This window comes from Urocitellus parryii, chromosome 3 (assembly GCF_045843805.1).
Source record: "Urocitellus parryii isolate mUroPar1 chromosome 3, mUroPar1.hap1, whole genome shotgun sequence".
NCBI classification, from domain to species: Eukaryota; Metazoa; Chordata; class Mammalia; order Rodentia; family Sciuridae; genus Urocitellus; species Urocitellus parryii.
This window is the reverse complement of record NC_135533.1, coordinates 201,053,287-201,076,340: the sequence shown is the minus strand read 5'-3', so window position 1 is coordinate 201,076,340 and position 23,054 is coordinate 201,053,287. Positions and strand designations below refer to the sequence as shown.

At 42.9% G+C, this 23,054-nt stretch overlaps 2 protein-coding genes across 5 annotated transcripts in view; one reads left to right on the top strand and one right to left on the bottom strand.

Annotated features, from left to right (window-relative positions):
- Positions 1-8,046, top strand: part of Slc6a20 (solute carrier family 6 member 20) — a 51,054-nt gene extending 43,008 nt beyond the window's left edge. For all 4 annotated transcript variants that reach the window (XM_026390072.2, XM_077795687.1, XM_026390071.2 and 1 more), the window contains 4 exons: positions 1,686-1,890; positions 3,974-4,133; positions 7,103-7,268; positions 7,897-8,046. In XM_026390072.2, coding sequence (XP_026245857.1) covers positions 1,686-1,890; positions 3,974-4,133; positions 7,103-7,268; positions 7,897-8,046 — 681 coding nt within the window. The remainder of the gene's footprint in view (positions 1-1,685; positions 1,891-3,973; positions 4,134-7,102; positions 7,269-7,896) is intronic.
- A 3,793-nt stretch (positions 8,047-11,839) lies between these two features.
- The window catches only part of Sacm1l (SAC1 like phosphatidylinositide phosphatase), a 57,859-nt gene continuing 46,644 nt past the window's right edge, over positions 11,840-23,054 (bottom strand). The window contains exons 14-20 of the mRNA XM_026389898.2: positions 21,034-21,172; positions 19,183-19,252; positions 18,995-19,067; positions 17,887-17,980; positions 17,660-17,752; positions 16,930-16,987; positions 11,840-13,675 (exon numbers count right to left, since the gene is read on the bottom strand). Of these exons, the coding sequence (XP_026245683.1) occupies positions 13,539-13,675; positions 16,930-16,987; positions 17,660-17,752; positions 17,887-17,980; positions 18,995-19,067; positions 19,183-19,252; positions 21,034-21,172 (664 nt within the window). The 3' untranslated portion in view covers positions 11,840-13,538. The remainder of the gene's footprint in view (positions 13,676-16,929; positions 16,988-17,659; positions 17,753-17,886; positions 17,981-18,994; positions 19,068-19,182; positions 19,253-21,033; positions 21,173-23,054) is intronic.

Genomic DNA, 23,054 nt, shown 5'->3' with positions numbered 1-23,054 from the left:
CATAATAATACATTTAGAATCTCACACATTCATTTTAAGTGTTATATTTATTTTATTCCGTCACACAATGATACTATAATTACTTATCCATCCCTTTACTAATAGACATTTGGATACTTTTCACATTTTGCTTTTTAAATAATTTTGATAGTTTACAGAATTCTCTCTGCTATGCTAGGATCTTTATTTTTTTTTCCCACAATAATTTTAGGATAACATGGGCAGGTTTCACTGGGAGGGATCCCTTAGGGAATCTTCATGAGAGTTGCATTGATAATTTTATAATGTCATTTGGGAAGAATGAATCTCTTTTGAATCACGACTTCTGATTCAGGAACAGGCTTTCTCTCATTCACTTAGGTCTTTTGTTCCTTTTTATTTTTTAATTCTTTTTTATGTTGATGAACCTTTATTTTTATTCATTTATTTCTATGTGGTGCTGAGAATCAAATCCAGTACCTCACACATGCTAGGCAAGTGCTCTACCACTGGAGCTATAGCCCCAGCCCAGGTGTTTTGTTCTACAACTAATTTTCTACCTGAATATTTTGACATCATTGAGTGGATTTATATTACCTTGTTGTTATATTGCTATTGTGAGTGGTGCCCCCCGCCCTTTTCTATCATGTTTATTTTTGATGTAAAGGAAAGCTATAGGTTTTGTACATTGATCTCATACCTAGCAACTTTGATGAATTTGCCTACAAAATTTCATATTCATTTATAGATTTGCTTCTGGGCTTTTTTTTTTTTTGGTGTAAACAGACACAATTTTGTATTTTCAGTAGTTGTATCTCATTTCATTTTCTTATTGTATGCACTGGGGCTTTGAGCCTAACAGAAGGGTCAGCAAGCATATTGTCTAGTTCTTATACTTAATGTAAATACTTCTAGAGAATTCTTTCCAAGAATAGGGAAGAGGGAGAGCATGGCTCTGGTCTCCAGGGAGGCTGCAGGAGGCTGGTCTGTTGGGCTTGTTAAATGGGGGAGGCATTCCCGGTTATTTCACCTGTGATTCAGCCCCAGATCCCTGCCTGCCCCACCCTGGGGTGTGACCCTCCCTTCCTGGGAGAATCACATGCCCAGACCCCATCCTCAGGCATCAAGGCCTACATTCTGTTCAGCACCATGGGGCCCTTGAGCACCAGCTCCTCTTCAGGCCTCTCACCTCCCATTTCCTTTTTGGTTTTGGCCCCTGAGATTTTTCCCTCACTAACTTTTGAACTTGGCTCTGTGTCCATGAACTATATGGTTACTCATTTATTTAGACTTTTTTCCCTGTTCTGTTTGTTCTTTTCTCTCTTTCTCCCCCACCCTTTTCTCATTCCATGTAATCCTCTACCATTTGAAATGTGGATGCCTGTTTTTTTTTTTTCCTGGAAATTTTCCTGTGCATATTTAACTTAACAAAGTCTAATGTTAGACCCTCTCTTGATTTCCCTCCCAAGTAGCAAAAAGTCTTTTGAACACTCTCCTCCTATCCCTCTGGTTTTAAATACAATTGTTATCCAGTTTTGTCTTTTTAAACCCACATATTTAGTAGTCTACATGCTGGGCATATGCAAAGCTCAGAATATGGCTTCTTTTGGCTAGTTCCAAGGTCCCCAGGTTGCTTAGAACTGAGTGTAGGACAGGAGACTGTCAATCCTATGGGTGTGCAACTGGTGTCTTCTCACCACGAGCAGGCTGTCCAGGGCACTGGCCTGGCCTTCATCGTCTACACTGAGGCCATTAAAAACATGGAGGTGTCCCAGCTGTGGTCCGTCCTCTACTTCTTCATGCTGCTGGTCCTGGGCATCGGGAGCATGCTGGGAAACACGGCAGCCATCCTCACCCCTCTGACTGACAGCAAGCTCATTACCGGCCACCTGCCCAAGGAGGCCATCTCAGGTCAGTGGGCTAGCCAGTGGAAGAGGTTGGGTTAGGGTGGGCTGGGAGGTGATGGCAAGTCAAGGCTAAGTTTCCTCAAGGGCCCTGTGCTTCTCAAGACGGCCCCAGGTGACAGAAGCAACCTCACTACAGTCCTGTGCTTCCTTAGCTGCTTGTCATCTGAGACCTGTGAGTCAGCCTGTGCCTTCCCTTCTCAACATCCGAGGAAAGATCACCCAAAACTTCAATCCTGCCCCACCTCCCCAACCTGACACTACAGCATGGGAGAGAGAGTATTTCAGTGTTTGGGTCAGCTTTTTCATGGCCGTGACTAAAAGGACCCACCAGAACAACTGTAGAGGAGGAAAAGTTTATCTGGGGGCTCACAGTTTCAGAGGTCTCAGTCTGTAGACAGCAGACTCCATTCCTTGGGGCTCAAGGTGGGACTGAATGTGATGGCAGAAATGTGTGACAGAGGGAAGTAGCTCACATGATGACCAGGAAGGAGAGAGAGAGAGAGAGAGAGAGAGAGAGAGAGAGAGAGAGAGAGCTCTCCACTTGTCAAATACAAAAATACACCCAAAGCCACGCCCCCAATGCCCCACCTCCTAGCCACACCCACCTACCTTTAGTTACCACTCAGTTAATCGCATCAGGGGATTAATTCACTGATGGGGTTAAAGCTTTCACAACCCAACCCTTCTCCTCTGAACCTTCTTGCACTGTCTCACACGTGAGTTTTTGAGGGACTCTTCACATCCCAACCATAAGGTTCAGCTTCTGTTCATTGAAGCATCACGATTACAAACATATATTACTTAAGGACGCTGCAATGAATTTTTACATATAGGTCCTCCCAAATATCCACCACCTAGGTCAAGAACTTTGCCCAGACCCCAGAGAGCTCCTTCTCAGATTCCTTCCCAGGCAATAAGCGTGCCTACAGCCCTGCCCTATTCTGAGTCCTACCATTTTAGTTCTCTCTGCACTGTCCTTGAACTGTAGATCAATGAACCGTGTGGTCATGGGCAGCAATTGCCAGACACTCTTCCTGTCGTACAAGAAGCCATTGAAAGAGCGCAGTTTCTCCATCCATTCAGCTTTCCTTGGGGTCGTTAGTGAAGGAACCAGCGTCTCCCAGAACATCTTCCCTGGCTTCGTTCTACCACCATTCCCACCAGTCATGGGGACCGCGTAGCCTGGCCCTCTGCCTGTGCCATGGCTGGCACCACACCTCCATCACACCCAGGGTGATCCAAACCCAGCTCCCCTCCCATCTCCTTCAAGTCCTGACCCCCTTAATTGGATCCGCCTGCCTTTCATGAGGGTCTGCTTGCACTTAGCATCCTGCTTGGAATCCCGTCTCTGCAGCCAGCATGTGTGCAAGCAGCTCCCCAGACAGCACTTACCCCTTTTTCCTGGTGCCATCCCTTGAAGATGGCAGTGGGGGCTCAGCGGCCATCACTGTCTGGTGTGCAATGGAAAGGAGTGGGAGCTTAGGTTTCAAACCCCTCCTGGGGTCCCCAAGACAGGAGGCAACTGAAGGAGACGGGGACAAAATCCAGATTCTGGAGGCTGAGGCACCTGTGTCTGAATCCTGACTCTGCCACCGTGTGCTGTGGGCCGTGGGATGAATTGTTTGACATCTCTGAGCCTTGGCTTCCCACTGGGAAAGTGATTCCTGATACCTGCCTGGCAGGTTTAAGGATACAATTCATAGCCAGTGCCTGGTACATAGTAGGAGCTGGGTAAACCCTAAGTTTCTTCCCCCCTCTGGTGGTATGAAAGATATCTCCAGGAAGTCCTGATGGAGATCCCTACCTCACATTCAAGCCTCTTCCCTGATTGACTGTCCATGAGCTCTGGGGTTGAGTGGATGGGATCAATATCATCCCCAGCCCCACAGCCCAGGTGAGAGTCCCCAAAGAGCAAATGCTTACCACTCTCACTTTCCCAAGGAGCCTAGCGCCACCCTCTCCCAATCCACATGGATGAACCCATTGGCCAGAGTCCCCTTAGGAGTCCATGCCTCCTGCTGCCCCATAGAAAATCAGATGTGTGGGCGGAGGTGTGGGCAGATGAGCCCATGGTCTTGTGCCCCCAGGTCTTCTGTGCCTCATCAGCTGTGCCGTCGGCTTGGTGTTCACCATGGAGGCCGGAAACTACTGGTTTGACATATTCAATGAATATGCGGCCACACTGTCCCTGCTGCTCATCGTCCTGGTGGAGACGATCGCCTTGTGTTACGTGTACGGGCTGAGGAGGTGAGCGGGCTCCAGCCCTTGCCAGCTACGTGGGGGAAACGCAATGGAAGGGGGACAACCCACAAGAAAAATCGCCCCGACTCAATGTCATTTCACTCCCAGAAGTTGGCCCTTTGCCCTTGGATCTCGGCTACTTCTCTGCCTCGCTTCACTCTGTTATAGGAAGTTTCCCCGTTGACCCTGCTGGACCCCACAGCTTACTCGGTGGAGAATTTTTATACCGCCAGGTCCTAGATGCCCCGATCATTGGCTAACATCAGTGTTTTTCAAGGACTTGGACCAAAGTCCATTGAGAACTAGGAATTTTGGCAAATTCAAAATGTGGTCAGGTTCTCAACCCTGCTGCCCAGGCTGGCACAGCAATGTGGCCCGTCTCCCCAGGTCATGAAATGGGCAGCTGGGCTCACAACCCCTGGCCTACAGCAACTTTCAAACTTGAATGTGCCTCACAGCCACCCGGGGGCTCATGCAAACAAGGGTTGCAGGGCCCCACCGGAGGTTCTGGTTAAGGAGTCTGGGGTGAGGGACAAGAGTTCTCATTTTAAGCCAGGTGCAGTGGAGCACACCTGCAATCCCAGTGACTCGGGAGGCTGAGGCAGGAGGATCTCAAGTCAAGCCCAGCCTGGGCAACTTAGACCCTGTCTCAAAAAAACAAAAAACAAACAAAAAAAGGTCTGGGGATGTAAGTCAGTGGCAGAGCACCTGGATTCAATCTCCAGTACCAAAAAATGAATGAAAAGAGAGTTCTCATTTTTGCATGTCCCCAGGTAGTCTGGGGCCACACTTTGAGACATGGTCTAGTGCCATACTCCTCCAGTTGTGGTCCCTTGAGCAGCAGCAGCAGCAGCAGCAAGGAGCAGAGAGCCTGCAAGAACCTGAGGACCTCAGGCTACCCGGTGCCACTGAGGCAGCTCATCTAATTAACATGCTCTGAGCACATGGCAGGCGCTGCTCCAGCTTGAGCTGGGATCAGGGGACCAGGCCACTTTGTCTTACCTCCTCTTTCCCAGTGTCTTCTGATGTTCCACACTGGTTTGGGGGTGGAAAGGGAGACCAGCTGCAGCATTCTAGCAGGCTGGAGGTCCCTTGAGAGGCATTCCTCACTGTGCCTGGAACAGCTGAGATTTCCCGACATGCCAAGGGATTGCCCGCAATTAGTGCATCTCAGGACATAAGTTGAAGCCAGCTGGCTGTCTTTCCTGTAGCTCTCACGGAACCCGGAAGACACTTGAGATTCACAGAGAGGGGTTATAATCTGCAGCATTCCCAAAACCTACTTGGCTCTTAAAAAAAAAAAAAAAAAAAAAAATATATATATATATATATATATATATATATTAGTTGTAGATATCTTTTATTTATTTTTATGTGGTGCTGAGGATCGAACCCAGTGCCTCATCACATGTGCTGGGCAAGTGCTCTACCACTGAGCCACGACCCCAGCCCCCACCCTCGGCCATTCTACCCTCCCCTCTTCTCCCTTTCACATCTCATAACATTTTGAGGACACTAGCATGAGGGTGACCAAGTCTTCCATTTTCCCCAGCATCAAAGGATTTCCTGGGATACAGGCCTCTCAGTACTAAATCCAGGAAAGTCCCCAGTAGAATGGGACAGATTGGTCACCTAGAAAATGCCAGTCTAGAAGGAGCAATTGGTCCCTAAAGAGGGTGTTTCAGAGCAAAGGGAGAAGGTTGGGGAGAGAGGAACGGAACTTTGGGTTCACTGGAGGTTATGGGGAGGGGAACAAGCCCCATCAGAAGAGTGGTGTGAAGGCAGGAGGGACAGAGAAGAAAAACGGAGCTCCAGTTTGGAAGGACTTGTAATGAGAGGAGTGGTCAGGAGAGGACTCTTCTGCTCGCTGAGGGCGCAGCGCCATCTAGTGAACTTCTTAGGGAGTGTCCTGCCTCCGCTTCTGCAGCCTGCTCTTCCCACCTTTCTCTCCAGGAGTGGCTAGGGGTGAGAGGGACACCCTCTCACCTGGGCTCTAGAATACAGCTCAGTGACAGATCGCTTGCCTAAAATTCTCGAGGCCCTAGGTTTGATCCCCTTTACCCCAAACTCCACACTGGGGTTAGATGCAGGGAGGCAGGAGCTGTGACCACTGCTGGTGACAGTGACATCTTGCCTCACCCCAGCCTTCCTGCCAAGGTGGCTTCTCCCACAGTGAGTAGCAGATTTTAAGGCAGGAGGAGCTCTGCCCCCTGGTGCCTTCAGTGAGTCCCAGCCCAACCCTGGGCCTCAGTCTCCTCCCCTGTAAAATGGGGAGAGGAGTTGGGCCAACATGTCCCTAAGTGCTAAAGTACACATGTGGGTCCTGGAACAGGATCTGATCGGCCTGTGGAGGAGTACTGCTGTGTGCTGCTACGTTAGTGTGCAGCCAGGGTGGGAGTGCTGTTGGCCAGCGGCCTCCAGCTTCTGGAAAGCACGGCCCTGGCTCCTCTGGGCCCACTCCTCCAGCTCTTCCTGGCCAGGGTCCAGGCCCTTTGGGGCCAAGGCCAGACTCTCTCTGCTACAAGACCTGCTGTTCGCAAGCATAAAGCAATTCTGTCCTGCGGGTCCTGGGAGCGTTTCTAATGGGCAGTAGAGCCACCTGGATGGGAGTGGAGGGGAAGCGAAACCACCTGAGGGCCCCCGTCCTTGAAGACGGATTGGACTGCTAGTCCCCATGCACCCTGTCCCCACTGTCACTGGGAGCTGCCTTCTGATCTACTCTGGCAGCCAGTACCAGGAAGATGTCTCCTGGTGTCCTCCTATCAGCAGGGGTTGCTTTGTCACCCTGCTTGGGCAGCCTCAGCCCTTTTCCCCTTGCCCCTGCTAGAAGGGGTCAGAGAGGCACCTGGGGTGATGTTCAAACATAAATGGTGCCCCAAACAAAATCTTCCTAAGTGATGGGGTGTGCAGACTGGACCCCTCTCACCTCCAGAAGCATCAATAACCCAGACTTTCTCTCCCCATGATCCATATAGATTTGAAAATGAACTTCAGGCCATGACTGGCAGAGCCCTCAACTGGTACTGGAAGGCCATGTGGGCCTGTGTGAGCCCGCTGCTCATCATCGGTCTCTTACTCTTCTACCTGAGTGACTACATCCTCACAGGGACCCTGCAGTACCAAGCCTGGGATGCCACCCAGGTATCTGCTGTCCCCACAGGACAGGCCTGGCCACACCAAAGCACAGCTTTTAGTTCTCTGACACCCGCTGTGGTATGAGGAGGTTATTGGTCACAACATGAAAACCTCACCAAGGTATTTTACAAATGCTCAGTCCAGGACAGCAAAGCCGGGTATGTTTTTAAATGTGTCCCAGTGATGAGACAGTCTCCTCCGGAGCATCCCAGTGGACCTTTACCTGGGTATTGAGAAAGTGTCCCTGAAAAGGCTGCTGGTTCCTGACTCCTGGGCAGGGAACTCCTCCTCCATACAGGTGTCTGGATGCCACACTGAACAGACATACAGGGCACATTTACCACCACAGAAAGTTCTAGTCTGGGTTCAAGGTGGACCTACATTTAGGTGCCCTGGACAGTGCCCCTGAGTGAGGTGTCAGATTGTCCCTATTTATGGAAGAGTGAGAAGCGGGCTCCTAGCACATTTGCTGTGAACTGCAGGGTTGGGGTGGCCTCTGGTGTGGCATGGCAGCCCCTCAGGTCTCTTCCCACCCCATGCTGCCTCTTCACCTCCTTGAGGGCTGAGGCCTGGGCATAGTGCTCAGAAGGTTCTATGGAAAGGTTTCCTCTGCTGACACTGTCCCTCCTTGCAGGGTCAGCTGGTGACCAAGGATTACCCGGCATATGCTCTAGCTGTTATTGGGCTGCTTGTGGCATCCTCCACAATGTGCATCCCCCTGGTGGCCCTGGGGACTTTCATCATGCATCGCTGTAAGAGGGGAGACACAGCCCCCGTGGCCTGAGAACTGGACCTCCCAGAGACGCCCCGTGTCACAGCTGCTGCAACTGGTGGAAGCGCCTTAGCTGCTTTTAAAATACTTTGGCCTCCAGGATTCACCCCCAGCCTCCAGAGATGACACAAAATTCAGAAGCCACAGAGGAGGAAGATTCCCTGGGAAGAAAGCAGGCTGCTCACAAACCCAGCCTCTACCCTTTGCGGGCCCTGAAGGCCACAGCATGCTGCATCCTTGTCACCAAGGTTAAGGCTAGGCTTGAAGATAATTGTTTCCTTGATTCTACAAAGTCCTAGGAGTAAGGCACACTGTGAGCTGAAATTTTACCATAATTCTTTGGGACCCAAATATGAGCAATTTGGTTTTTTGCTGAGGAAACACCAAAATATTAGAGAACAATACTTTTACTTCAGTTGGAGGAGTTTTGAAGTACCCAAGGTGCCACATTTGAATACTGTCGGTGTTTTATTACGCTTTTGTTTTGTTTTACTCAGTGAACATGTGACTTCTGTATTCCCTGTCCACTTTTTACATGTGAAGAAGACTGACTGGCCATCGAGAGAGACCTTTACTGGGCCCCAAAGGGAATCACCTGTGTCTCATCTAAGGTCTCTCACAGTGGTCCAGGACTAGCCCTCTTTACAAAAACTGCCCCAAGTACTGTTTGCAACCCCCAAATCCCTGAGGAATATGAATAGATATCCCATCCATGGTGTCTTAGTGCCTTAGAAAAGGTTCTAGAAATTACTGTGAAGATGAAGAGTAAATTTAACTTTCCCGTATATTTAAAATGATATTTGGGCATAACAACTCTATAAAGAAAACAAACATCAATTACAGTGTTTATTTATCTGTACATAAGAACTTCTAAAATGTACGTAATTTAAACAGAGCATCTTATTAGTGAAGATACACCATATGTATGATTATAGCAGAAGCCCACCATGTGATTCTATTTTACTGTAATAAAGTAGGTTAACATTACCCTGAAGCAGGAGGGTCCCCTTCCTGCCCAGCATTCTGTGCTTCCTTGAGGTCCTGGAATCAGGAGCATTCCTTTGGGTATATTGATACAGACATCTTTGAAGACAGTTAAACACCCACTTGGGACATCAGCTGGAGATACCTCTTTTAAACTTATTTTCATGCTATAAATTTCCTTACAGCAAAAATAAATATTAGGAAGGTCTTTTGCTATCTTAGCCACCAGCTTATCAATACTTCGAGCTTCCCCTGATGTCTGTTTTTTTTGTTCCTTTCAAGTGTCTGAACTGCATTTATTTACTCAATACTCAGTCCTCTGGTTTCTCATCTGATGGTTTTCCACACTTGAAGAGTGGGCCCTCCCCAGGCCAAACACCCAGTCTGTTCTATCCTTAAGGGCCTGTCCCCTCCTCTTGACCTCCAGATGTGGTCACTGTCCTAGGACACAGTGCCACCCCCTCCTGCAGTCAGTCACAGGCAGTGGGAGCCTGTCAACTCTGAAGTCAGCCTCAGAGGTGAAAAGAGAAAGGTCGACGTATGGCTGCTTCACTCAGGCCTGCACTCTTCCAGTGCGCCCCTGCCACCACCCATCCCCATCCACCACCCATTCCCATCCACCCCCATTCCCATCCACCTGGGAGCACTGCAAACTCCAGACAGCCACATCCTACAGAAAATTTTAAGATTTTAAAACTTCTCAGGTGATTCCAATGTGCAGCAAAATCTGAAAGCCAGGCCCCATTTAAGATGGAAAGAAAATGGTGGTATATTTAGTTACATCAATAAGGACTTCTAACATCGGAAAGCATTTCCAATTATGGGGAAAAGGCACTTCTGTGGAATAACCGCTCATGGAAATCAGAGAGAGAACGCAACACAAGGCTCCTTGACTCACGTGGTTATATCAAAAAAAAAAAAAAACCCTTGAGTTAAAACACCCAAAGTTAAAAACATGATTACCCCTCGCTTACCAACCCTCAGCTCAGCAGCACAGCGCTCTGTGTTGTGTGGGATGCTGACCTTGGTGACCCTGTGGCTGACTGCAAGCTGCTCACATGCCCCAAGTACCATGTAGCATCTCACTAGTGTGGTCAAACCTTAAGACACAGTTTCTACTGGATGCATGTGGCTTTCACACCATCACAGAGCAAAAATATCCCAGGTCACACCAGCATCAGTCAGACGATGATGTCTGTATGTAATCTGCTCCAGGCGATAATGTCTCTGGTTTGACTGAAATTTTACTCTGGCTTCTGTGAACTTCACGAAGAGCAGGACACTTCTCAGTAATCCTCTTGGGCCAGTAGTAAGTCTTGTTTTAGAAAAGTTTTTTTGCTGTTTGCTAGGTACTGCACAAAAATGGTAGTCTAGGGACTTGTCCACCCATCCTCCAATAGGAGGAAAGGGACATTCCATCCTTGTCACTTAACAGTGACCATGGCATCATGGCCAGATGGTGGACTCTGGAAACTTCCTATTCATGCTGGAAGTAGAACTACCTTGGACATAGCTCCAAGATATCAGGTAGGGGAAAAATTGTTTTTTATCCACTGTCGTTGTCAATAAAATGTTAAACAAGTATATCTGTAGTTGGGATTTTTTCGTCATTTACTCATACTGTACCAGACCTCTCTGTACACAAGAGATCCTTTCATCATGTAAGCACAAAAGCTAATTCTGAAAAGTGGAAAATAAAGAAAAGGCAGAGACTCAGTAAGTCTTTTTTTTTTTTTCCCTGTCACCTCTTCCCATGTTCACCTCCTCACGTAGCCAGTAAAACAACACCATCATGGAGCATGAAGTTGGCCCCAGGAGGAGATGAGGGTTCAGTTCCATGAGAAAAGTTAGGAAAACTATTTCCAATGAGCTGGATTTACAATAGAGTGGAAGGTCTTCTGAATTGTGAGGATTCCTTCTAACCCTCAAGAATGCCCCAGAACGAAACATTACATTTAATTGGGGATACATAATATATCCTAAACTAGAAGACACACAAAGAAATGTGAAAGGGAAAATAAACTGTTTTAAAGGAAGACAGCCAGGGGTTAAGGACAACAGCAGCATGGCACACCACCTGTGTCTGTGTAACCACGACTTCCTCCTTCCTCTCCTCCCCTTTTGAGCCAATTTGCTACAGAGCTTCAAATAATCACTACATGCTGGACCTGGTGTAAGCCCAACCTCCCCAGGAAATGACTTGATTCCCTCCAAAACTAGCTCTGGCCTCAGGATATTCTTCTCTCCCTATATGATAGGCAGACTAACAAGATGTCCCCGTCTCCTGGTGTTCATGCCTTCATAAATTCTCCCCTTGAATGAGCTGGATTCAGTGATGACTTCTGCATAGAATAAAAAGTGGTGGGATAACACTTCCAAGATTAGATCATAGAAGACTGTGACTTCCATCTTGCTAGCAGACATTACTGTTGGCTTTGACGAACCAAACTACTACACTGTAGAGGACCACGTGGCAAGAAACTGAGAGTGACTTCCAACCAACAGCCAGCAGCCTGTGAGGACCGCATTTTGACAACCAGTGGGGTAATCTTGAAAGTGGACCCAGATGAATCCTATTAGCAGCCTTTGTAGAAGACCCTGAAGCAGGAGGCAGAACTGAAATGCCCAAATTTCTGATGCACAAGAACTATGAGACGATGAAAAAGGTAAATGGAAAATAGGATCTCAGAAACTATTGACTCTGTTTACTTATATTGTCTAAATTTTCCATAATGATCATGCATTGCTTTGAGATTAAAAAAAAAAGTTAGAAAAACTCATCTTCAAGATAAAGTATAGGAACAAACAAAACCAACAGTAGTTAGAAAAGAATATGACATTTTATTTTCACTTATGGATGTACAGTACATGAATTAAGAAATAAAATCATTGCAGGGTTCTGAAATATTGATAGCTTATGACCTAACATACCAATAAGTCCATTCCCTGCAAAGCAGCCACATTAGCGGTTCAGATTTGGTCTTTGATGCAGTTGGTTTCACATCATTACTGTGAAATGCCCAGTAGCATTTGGATAATATATTACAGTAGACATGAGCTATGTGTCAATATTCCATCTTTGGAACAAATTATGCTTATTTACATGTTAGGAATAGGTGGCTCTATCTACTTACCCTACTGTGAGTTTTAATGACTGATTTTAAGCTACACAGCATTTTCCCAGCTATTATTTCTTTCAGAGTTTCTAAAAGCAACAATTCTTATTAATGTTTTAAAAGATTATGTTGAAAAAGATAATGTTAAAATAAAGGCGCTTTTAGAATATTTAAGGACAAAATAAGGAAAAAACCTGTACATATTTTCAAGCAAAACACTGAAATATCGTAGCAGTGTTTAATCGAATTGTTTCAAAATAGTGGTAATTACACTACCTTACATACTGTACTATTATCTAAACCTCATAATTACAATTTGAATATACAATCTGACTTACAATTACAACTATGCACAGCTTCTGAAGCATATATTTCAGGTTTGTTTTTGCACATGAATTGAAGTTGAAGTTGGTCCTTGATTTGGAGAACTATAACTACCTGGAAGCACTAAATTTTAGACACACTTATTGATAGCCAACAAAAAAAATGTGACAGAGAGAAAAGCAATAATAACATGCGTGGAAAAGCAGCTGTTGCCCCAAGTGCAATATCAGATCTAGCACGACACCCCCTCAGAGGCCTCTGGGTCTCAATGAAAAACCCCCAAAGAAATCAAAATGTACAGGAGGAAGCAGCTGGCTAGTCAAGGGTATTTCCTACAATGGGGCAATCCTTAAAAAGTAGAGGCTTTGGACCTTTAGCATAAGAGAGAGACTTTCCATTCTTTGATTCCATTCACAACTGGTAAAGAAGACAGAACTCTGTCTTGACCCTTCATTACACATAAACTGCTGGTGCACTGCAGCAGCTCAAGATGACTGAGGCCGAGGCAGCCCACTGGAAACTGAAGAACCCAGACCCCCATCCTCCTGCACATTCCTGTGAAGTCACAGACTATATCATGAAGCTATCTGATGTAAGTAAGAGACTTACATTTTATAGACATGGTAGCTCATTATTAAACTCTGAAGAAAAGTCCAAAGGTGAGGCAAAGTATGCTTGCTAACGGTGACTGCACCTACAATGACAATAACAAAACAGCTAGAAAAATAATTTTACTGTTTTAAATAATGAAAGAAGCTAATTTTTTAAAATATATTACTCATCTGCAACAGCTGATTAACTTGACAATGAGTCGAGTCCTTCTTTTCAGTGAGCTGAATTCAGGTTATTTTTCAATTATAATATAGCTTCAAATTATAAATATAACCATCCCAATAGTAAAGAGATCATCAAGGCAGTAACATCAGATCAATTCTAAGTCATCATTCCACACAGAGCACAAGAGGTGCTTTGGATAAAGGCTTTAAAAAGACAGCGGCTGATGTGGAAAGCGGGTCAGTAAAGACTCCAGTTCTGTATCATGGAATCTTCCAAGCCAAGCCGCTTTCCACAAACACAAATTCAGTCTATCTTTTCTTTCTGGACCAATCTAGGAGCATCAACAAAATCTTTGCCATTATAAAGAATAATAAAAAATGTTCCAATGCTTGCAACTCCCCAGAAAAGTACATAAGCCAGTGTTTCTGTCCAAGTGTCACCTGTTGATGAAAAAAAAAAAAAAGAGTTGATAAATAAAGTCACTCACTGATATCAAATCCAGGAGTAAGGTGTCTAGTATGTCCTCACAACATTAAAGCTTATCAGCCCATCCTCAGGAAAAATGTACAAACCTCTTAATTAAGGTTTAAACCAGCAGTTCTCAAACTCTCATTAGTTCTAGAATCTTCTGCAGGCCTTGATGAACTATCAACTCCTGGGCTCTAAGAATTTATACTTCTAACAAGTTCCCAGATGATGCTGATGCCACACTCTGAGAACCACTGGACTAAACTCTTTCACATTATATCTCACAAATGATAAATGAAAATTCTGAGATTACAAACTTTAATACTATAAGAAACTACTAAAATACACTTTATAAAATATGTTTCAGACATAGGATATATTCAAATATATAACACAAAACATAACAACATATTTTAATAATATTTAGCACGACTCTACTGGTGGCATTTTTCAAAGTCTGGAGTTCATGAAGGATATAGTAGCAAACCAGTAGGCAAAGATCTATTTCATTTTACTCCTGGAACAGTTGAGCTTGGGGTCACTTCTCTCCTACAACTGTACTGGCCTCATCTGCAGACAGTGCAACACAGGCAGAGGCCAACAAGGAAGGCCAACATCTGGACTCTCCCCTTCCACCCTGGCAGAGTTTGTGCTGTGCTTGTTTTTCATGCCCTTGAAAACCACAGCAGAGGCTAGAGATCAGACACCATCATCATGCCCAAATATGTCAAAGTTCATTATTTACAGCAAATAACTGACATGAGATGTTACCATCTACAGTACCCGATCTCGTTTTGCTAAATATACCCCAAAACTCGCATACTCATAATTTTCACAGCCCTAAGCTTAACAATTCTTGACAAAAGAAGAAAGGCAGCTGCTCAGAAGCTGTTGGACATTCCCCCAAAGAGTTCTCTTCTGCAAGCTGAGCTCTTGGTGTTAACTTTCCAGCTGCTCTCAAGGTTCTTTATGTAAAATGGCACAGTAAACAAAACAAGACTGACTGACAGTGGAGTGGCTCTCAGGAAAAGGCTTCCAGTGGGCATTGTTTTTAAGAAAGAAGCCAGGATCTAGTGGGTGAATGAACCAGCCTTTGGTTGCTGGCTCTAGATCATTCTGTCGTCTTCCTTTTTGCCATAAAACCTGACATAGGACTTGTAGTGATGCCAGAGGTAATTCCTATGCCCTCAACCTATTTTTATCCTGTGAGCTAAGAATGGGTTTTGATTTTAAAGGGTTGTAAAAACAAAAACAAAGAGTATATGACAGAGACAGCATGTAATCCATAAGGACAAAAATATTTACTATCTGGCTCTTTACAGAAAAAGCATGCTAACTAGAGTGATAAACAGGATGGTTCCTTCCTCCTACCCATCACTCCAGTGGTGACAGTCTGCCATGTGTAACAGGAAGGGAACACAGAGATGAATAGGCACTGAGCCTCCCCCTCAAGAAGCTGCCAGAAACAGCAGTGGAGGTGGGGATGGTAGTTGAATAAATCCTTAGTTCTGCATACATCTGAGGGCTTACTACATCTTCAATATTGGAAATGAAACAGTAAGACATATTCTCTGCCCTCAGAAAGTTGCTGATCTGGCTGGGCACAGTGGCACATGCCTGTAATCCCAGAGGCCCAGGAGGCTGAGGCAAAAGGATTGTGAGTTCAAAGCCAGCCTCAGCAACTCAGTGAGACCCTGTCTCTAAATAAAATACAAAAAAGGGCCGGGGATGTGCTTCAGTGGCTAACAGGCCCTGGTTTAATTTCCAGTACAAAAAAAAAAAAGTTGCTGACCCAATGAAAAAGACAAACAAGTTATACATATGATTGCCATAGAGAAATACACACTGGTTCTGCCCAACACTCTAAAAAGGGATTTTACCTCTGAGAGTAAAACCCTAGGTATTTATGAGTTCAAAGAGGAGAATGCTGGAAGAGAGGTATTAAGAGTGCTATGGAAATCCAGAGAAGTAAAGATAACTTCTGTGGAGGTCACAGGGACACTGTCAGAGGGGGCATCTGAGTGGTGCCCAAGTATACGGGATTCAGACAGACAAACAAGGCCGGAGGCTGACAACTGAAGGGGCCTCTCTTCCCAGAGTGTCTGAACTTGTGCCTCAGAGGTATGACATATCGAAGTCGGATTCAGCCCAAAGCACAAGTACATAATGCAAGTTGTTCTCCTTTCACTTAAGCTTAAATGATTATTAACATGAGAAAATACTAAGCACAAAAGAAAAAGAAAACAAAGACCTTTCAGTTCAGATTCTTAGGTAATTTTACTCCTAATCTTTTAAAATTTAATGGTAAGTAATATCTTTAATCTATTAATAATGTTTATTTGTCCAATGATAAGTGACTGGTTCAATAATTATATAACCACAAATGAAGCCATTAAAAGTGAAGAACATGAGAATACTCCTATTGCTCAGTGCAAAATCAGATTACAAAAATGCATACTATCTCTCTTACAAAAAATATTCACATATTTATAAAGATAAAACATCAAGCCAGGCATGGTGGCACATGCCTATAATCCCAACAATTTGGAAGGCTAAAGCAGGAGGATTATAAGTTCGAGGCCTGCCTCAGCAACTTAGTGAGACTCTGTCTCAAAATAAAAAATTAAAAGGGTTGGGGATGTACCTCAGTGGTAAAATACCCTTATATTCAATCCCCAGTATCAAAAGAAAAACACAAAAATAAAACATCAAAATGTTGAGTGGTTAACTTCTCTCTGGAAGGCATGATAATATTTTTTTTTTTTTTGCCTAACTATTTTCTATACTTATTATGTATTACTTTGGTAATAAGAAAAGTTATCAAAATCTTAAGGATAAAACCAAACAGGACTGGCGATATAGCTCAATGGTAGAATGTATGGGTGAGGCTCTGGGTTCAATTCCTAGTACTGCATATAATAAAAAACAAAAATAAAAAATTACTCGGGCTGAGGGTGTATCTCTGGTAGAACATTTGCCTAGCCATGCGCAAAGCACTGGGTTTGACCCCTAGCACCACAAAAACAAGCAAACAAAACTGAATTAATTTAAACTACCATATATTTTTTCTTCTTATAACATCAAAACAACTAATCTCATCTACTCCATTCTCCTTCAATTTAAAAAGGTAAACATTAAATGTTGAATGAACTGAAAAATTCAAGTGTATAAGTTCAACATTCTAAGAAATAAAAAATATAAGAATATAAAATAAGAACAGACTTACCAGCCATAAGCAAACAGATAATGCACATCGAAAAGGCAACAACCATAATAATAGGCAACTGGAAAAGATAATAGAAAGAGACACTGTCATTCAAGGTTTGCAACATCAGTTGTGCTTGTTTTGCTTGGAAAAAGAATAAAACTCTTTTGCAGGCTGATAATACATAATATCTTTCTTTTTTTAAACAAACCCCTTATTTAGGGGTTCAATCACAACTCCAAGGCAACATTGGTTGTTACAAGATCAGTGGAAGCATTTCTCTGCTCCAAATGAAGGCATGCCAAGCAGAAGGAAGTCTCCCAAATGAGAATCCAGGATACCAGGCCTCCCCTCCATCCCAGGGTACTTTGCCCAATAGCATGAGAGGCTCTTGCAAAGTTTGGCAAACAGAGGTAAAAAACAAAAGAAGTGCTAAAAGCATACTTTGCCTTCCATTGTTACAAGTTTGTATTTCTGGCAATTCCTCAGTTCTAAGAGGACTGCAGTCTTCCTGAACAAGGAATCCTCCACATTCCCTTGTTTATGTGTTCCCACACAAAATGGATGTGCAAGGGAGTATCAGAGAAAGAAAACAAATGCTCAGTTACTTTACTTTGCACTGTAATCTTCTCTTTAGGGAATCCTAAGTATTTATATTCCATTTAGAATGATAGCATGCACTGGGGAATTGGTACCATCTACCCTTCAGAAACAATGCTTTAAAAACTTGAAAAACATAAAAGTTGCTTACAGCCAGGAATTTCCAGTCCTTTGGAACACTTAAAGGACTATGAGACTCTAATTCATCCACTGAATAGTTCCCAAGAAATAAGTCTATGGAATCCTAGAATAGAGAGAAGGAAATTAGAAACTTCCCAAACTCAATGTGATATTATTATTATTTTATTATTATTATTGGGTAATAATGCAAAACTACTACCATCCAATGAACAAAGAAAGCATCAACTAGAAACTTACTTGTCTAAATCCATCAGAAAAGTTGTTCTTGTAATATCGTTTGAGTGAATTCCAACCATCCATTATGAGTCCCAACTGAGTTCTCTTCCCAGTTCTGGTTATAAAAGGTCAGTTTTAAATTACATACTTACACACTAAATTCTTACACTGCTTTAAGGTCATATGTCATGAAACCAAGTGAGTTACAAATATGTTAAAACTCATTACTGAAAATATAGAAATTTCACAAAGAAGTCACTAGCAAGTCTAAGAAATACATACAGTTGTACCTCAGTATCCACGGGGGATCCCAGCAGATATCAAAGTCTGCAGATGCTCAAGTCCTTTATATAAAATGGCGTAGTATTTGCATATGCCCTACATACATCCTTCCCTACACTTTAAGTCATTTCTGGATAAATAAATAGTTGTTATACTATATTGTCTAGGGAATAATGACAAGGAAAAAAGTCTGAACATGCTCAGAACTTTTTTTTTCCTGAATATTTTCAATCTGTGGTTGGTTGAATTCACATGGATATAGAAGACCAACTGTATCCTTTTCCTAAAATATCACTAAAGTAGGCAAAAGAAGGAACAGTCCCAGCTGCAAAAACAAGAAATATGAAGACAGTCCTACAACCCAGGTGAAGTGGTATAAAACAGCAAAGAGACTAGAAACTGCATTTTGCTCCCAGGGAATACATGCACTACAGCAGAAAAGACCCAAATGCATTTGTAACGTATTCTAAATGTTATAACTCCTCACCATCAAGTGTGATCCCTGAAAGCAGCAGCAACGTCACCTGGAAGCTTTTTAGAGCTACAGTTCTCAGGCACACCTCAGATTTGCAGAATCAGGTGAGTGATTCGAGTGCACGAGAAAGGCTGAACAGCACTGCAGAGCTGTGTTCTCAACACCCGCTGTGCATCAGAATCCTCCAGGGAGGCTAAGAATCTACCAGTGTCTGGGCCTTATCTCCCATTAACTCCGACACAACAGGTGCCAAAGTGAGTACTAGGTACTGGTGTTTGGCTGCTGTAGCTGCTGTTCCCCAAAAGTTTCCCACAGGACTCTAAAAGTTACCAGGACTATGATGAGCAATGCCATTTCAGAAGTGAGGCTTACCTGGTAAAGTCAGTCTTCAAGGCACCGGTTCCTGCATACTGTTTGGCACAAGCATTTGCGTTGTCAGCCCAGGCTGTGACAAAAAGTACAAAGCAGCTGATATGATAAAAGTGACATCCAAATCTCTGAATCCAAAACATTTATTTTGAAATTTGAGCAACTGTGACTCAATTAAGGAAATTACTTGCCATTTTTATAAATCTTCTCAAATTCATCTTGTTCTTCAAGCTTTTGTCCCACGTGCAAAACGCCTAGTCTCTAGAATAAGAACCACACCCATATTTATGTGGAATAGATTTCAGCAGACATGATTTAAGAAAAGGCAAAGACAGCCCTGAAATCCTATCAAATGGATCCTGGCTGTTGGTTGTAAGACAGAGATGCATCCCAAGTACCAGAAACCTTTCTCAGCCAGGGCAAACTGCAAAGACTCTTTTGGGGGCTCCTTTGAGCCCCAGAATCACAGAGAAAGTAGCAGGAGCATATTCAGGGAGAAGGGCATGAGTAAGACTGAGAGCTGCTGTGGGATCTGAGCCACTACTTCCTCCTTCCCTCCCATTCTAACCTTCTACTGCTTTACTCCTCTGCCCTCTCCTAGTTCACCATCCCCAGATGCTCTCACTCCAGACTCACTATAGCCTACCCTCTATTCCAGGCACCTGTGAGAACCTGATAAATGCTACACATCTACCATCCCCAAGCCATAGGAGTCACTGGGCTCTTGAATCCCCTCTATGGACTCCTCTGTGGCGTCCACTGACCACAGATTAGGAAGTCCTGCCGTGGCTTTGGTCTCAGGCCACCCACTCTCTGAGAACCACCATCTTTTTTTCTCACCTCAAATGATAGCTCACTACCTCTCACGGAGAATGGATCATTCTACCCTCAGACACAGCAGGAGCCACCCTCAATGGCTTATAGCTGGTAAAAACACTGCCTTCAGTGGAAGGAGAAAAGCACAACTGGAGAGCCCCCACAATAATGTAATGCTGCTAGAGAAGCTCCTACCAACACAGTCCTGAAGGTTTGTCAGGTTTAGAACGTAAAAGACTTAAGGTTGAAGAATCTATTTAAATAGGTTTTGGTAAATCAGCCATGGAACCAAATCATTCCTAACACTGTTTCTACTGAAAAAGTTCATAAGGACAAGGACATAGTGCAATACAAATTAGAGACTTCCCAAATAGGGAACTCACTCCTATGACATGTGTTACTGTAGGATTCAAGAATCATTCATTCTAAAGGAGGTATTTTACCTTCATAATTTCCTCCTGGGTATCATATAATAGTCAGAAACAAAACTGAATACATACTAATTACCTAGGCAGGAAATCATTTGGGATAAACTTTGTCCCCCCCAACAAATGCCAATGTTATTTAGAAACCTGGGTGCTACAAATTTTTAATTGCAAATATAACAGAAAAAGAAATTTTTATCTATTTTTCACATTAGTATAATCTTAGTGGTAAAGTAAAATTGTATCAGAAACTTTTTAGCCAAGAGTTAATATCCCTTGCTAGTAATACAAGAGATGCAAATGAGAACTTGGAAGAACTAATTTGTAGAATTAAAAGAGAAAAAAAAAGTTGTTTTAAATAAAACTAGCTAACACTGGCACAAGTTCAATGAAATGGATTCACTTATTTATTGCTGACATCAGCTTAATCCAGTAATTTCACTTCTTGGAACTAACCCAAAGGAAATAGTTTAAGTTGACAATAATAACAAGAACAGATATATTTTCTTCAGTGTTTTTTAAAAGCCAAAAATATAGCAACTTAACTAGCTTAGTAAATACTAAAGGAAAACACTAATATTAAAAATTGTGCATATATATATACACACACACACACACACACACACACACACTGACCACCATTATAGAAAATGTGCACACCAGTGAGGGCAAGACACAAACATTAAAAGTTTAGAGTGAGGGCAATGTGAATCGTTACTATTTGGAGTTTTCAAAAATTTAAATTTTCTATTACATTGTTTTTCAATAAGAGAGGGAAAAAAAGAAAAAAAGAATTCACACCTGAAGCTGGGCCTGAAGAGACCGACGAGCTAACAAACTCTGGATCACATTGGTTCTATCTAGACAGTCCATGCAATTGCTGCGGAACACGCCTTCCTGGTTTGTCACCACTTTGCCGGCAGAGTCTACTAGAAAATAACTAAAACATATTTGTATAAACACTCTCATACAAAGTAGGTCAAATCTACTAATGGTATAACTGTTTTAGAACATGGGTCTCATTTCAGTGACATTACTAAAAATTATGAATTAAAAAGTCAGACAGGAATGCAGTCAGGCATATTTCATTATTCTAGATCAAATAGCAGTTTGAATGGCCGAGGCCACACAGCCCCCTATCCAAAAAAGATGTGCACATCAAAGGTCACTACATCTAAGAGAAGTGAAAAAGTAGACTTGGAAGTATTATATAGATTGCTATGCACAGCAAACATTTTTCCCAAGGTCAGAAGAGGTTCCTTTAACATTATTATTTCAACTAAGTCCCTTTATATCAGGGTTTCATGGTCCCTGTACAATCCATATCAGACTCCACTGGGTTTTTGGTTAAAAGTAAAAATTCCTGCTTTTTAGATCAACTGAATCAGAATCTATGAAACACGGGTGGATCTACATACTATATAGGCATTTTTTCTTCTTTTTAAATGGATAACATGCAAATAGTACAAAATATAAAAAGTATAATCAAGTATGATTTGAAAAATTTGCTTCCCTTTCTCTATTTAACTACCCAGATAGGAATTCAAAAATCTGACAACACTCAGTGTGATGGTTAAGAAAAGGGAGTCTGGCAGTAAATAATCTGTTTGCTAGCCTTAGCACCACAGCAAATACCTAATTTTGTAACTTCAAATAATGTATTTTTATCCACAAAATGGAGGCAATAGTACCTTCATTAGACTGCTTTAAAGTTTGAATGAGATAATTCATAACACACACACACACAAAAGTATTTATCAGAGTGTATGAGGCATAGCATGAACACTAGATGATATTAATGTATTGAAATTATTCTCCAAAACTCGAAAAGAAGGGAGGAGATACAATAAATTGAGGGCTACATAGAAATCATGCTCTTAGAAATAAAGAACTAAAAGAAGGTGTTTAAATCTACATGAGATTCATGGAGGACTAGTGAGGCAGATTTAGAGTTAGCACACATGTATACATATGCATGAGAGTGTGTGTGTGTGTGTGTGTGTGTGTGTGTGTGTGTGTCTATGTTGTGTGTGTGATGGCACCCCATTAGTACTTAAGAAATAAACGCTAGATTTTTGTAAATATTGTTTTGTAAACCCTACAATAAATCTATGAGGTAGGTGTCCTTAGCTCCACTTTACAAACAGAAAAACCAAAGTTTGAAGATATCCAACAGGTGCCTAGGTCACAAGGCTAATGAGAGACAAACTGAGATTTAAACCAAAACAAATCAGACCTGAAAGCCCAGATTCTTTCTACTATCACAAAAGCCTCTGGAAAAAAAGTTATCTTGAGAGATCATCTGAAAGTCACTGGTAAAATCTACTACTGTCCCAGTGGCACAGTGAATGGCAATGGATATGGATTCTGGTATCAATCCTCCTACTTTCTTACTTTCTTATATAACAGCAATTAATGGGTGAACCCAAGGAACCACACCTCACCCACCAATAAGATGCCAGGCCCAGCCAATGTTTTCACTGATCTCTAATAGCCCAACAACAATAAGGTCAATCTCCCTACATCAGCAATGTTTGTGACAAAAATCTCACAGAAAAAAAAAAAAAAAAGTAGAACTATTTTTGATTACTTAATATACATAAAAATATATTTTAAAAAACCAAGGGCTAGGGATGCAACTCAGTGATAGAGCACTTGCCAAGCATGCACAAAGCCCTAGGTCCCATCTCCAGCACTGCAGTAACAATAACAACAACAAAACAAGGGAAAAAGAAACTGAGAAAATGTCTATCAGCAGTTTTATTATATGCCTGTGTAGTTAAAATTAAAAGGCATATCTGAGTCTAGAACTATCACACAGA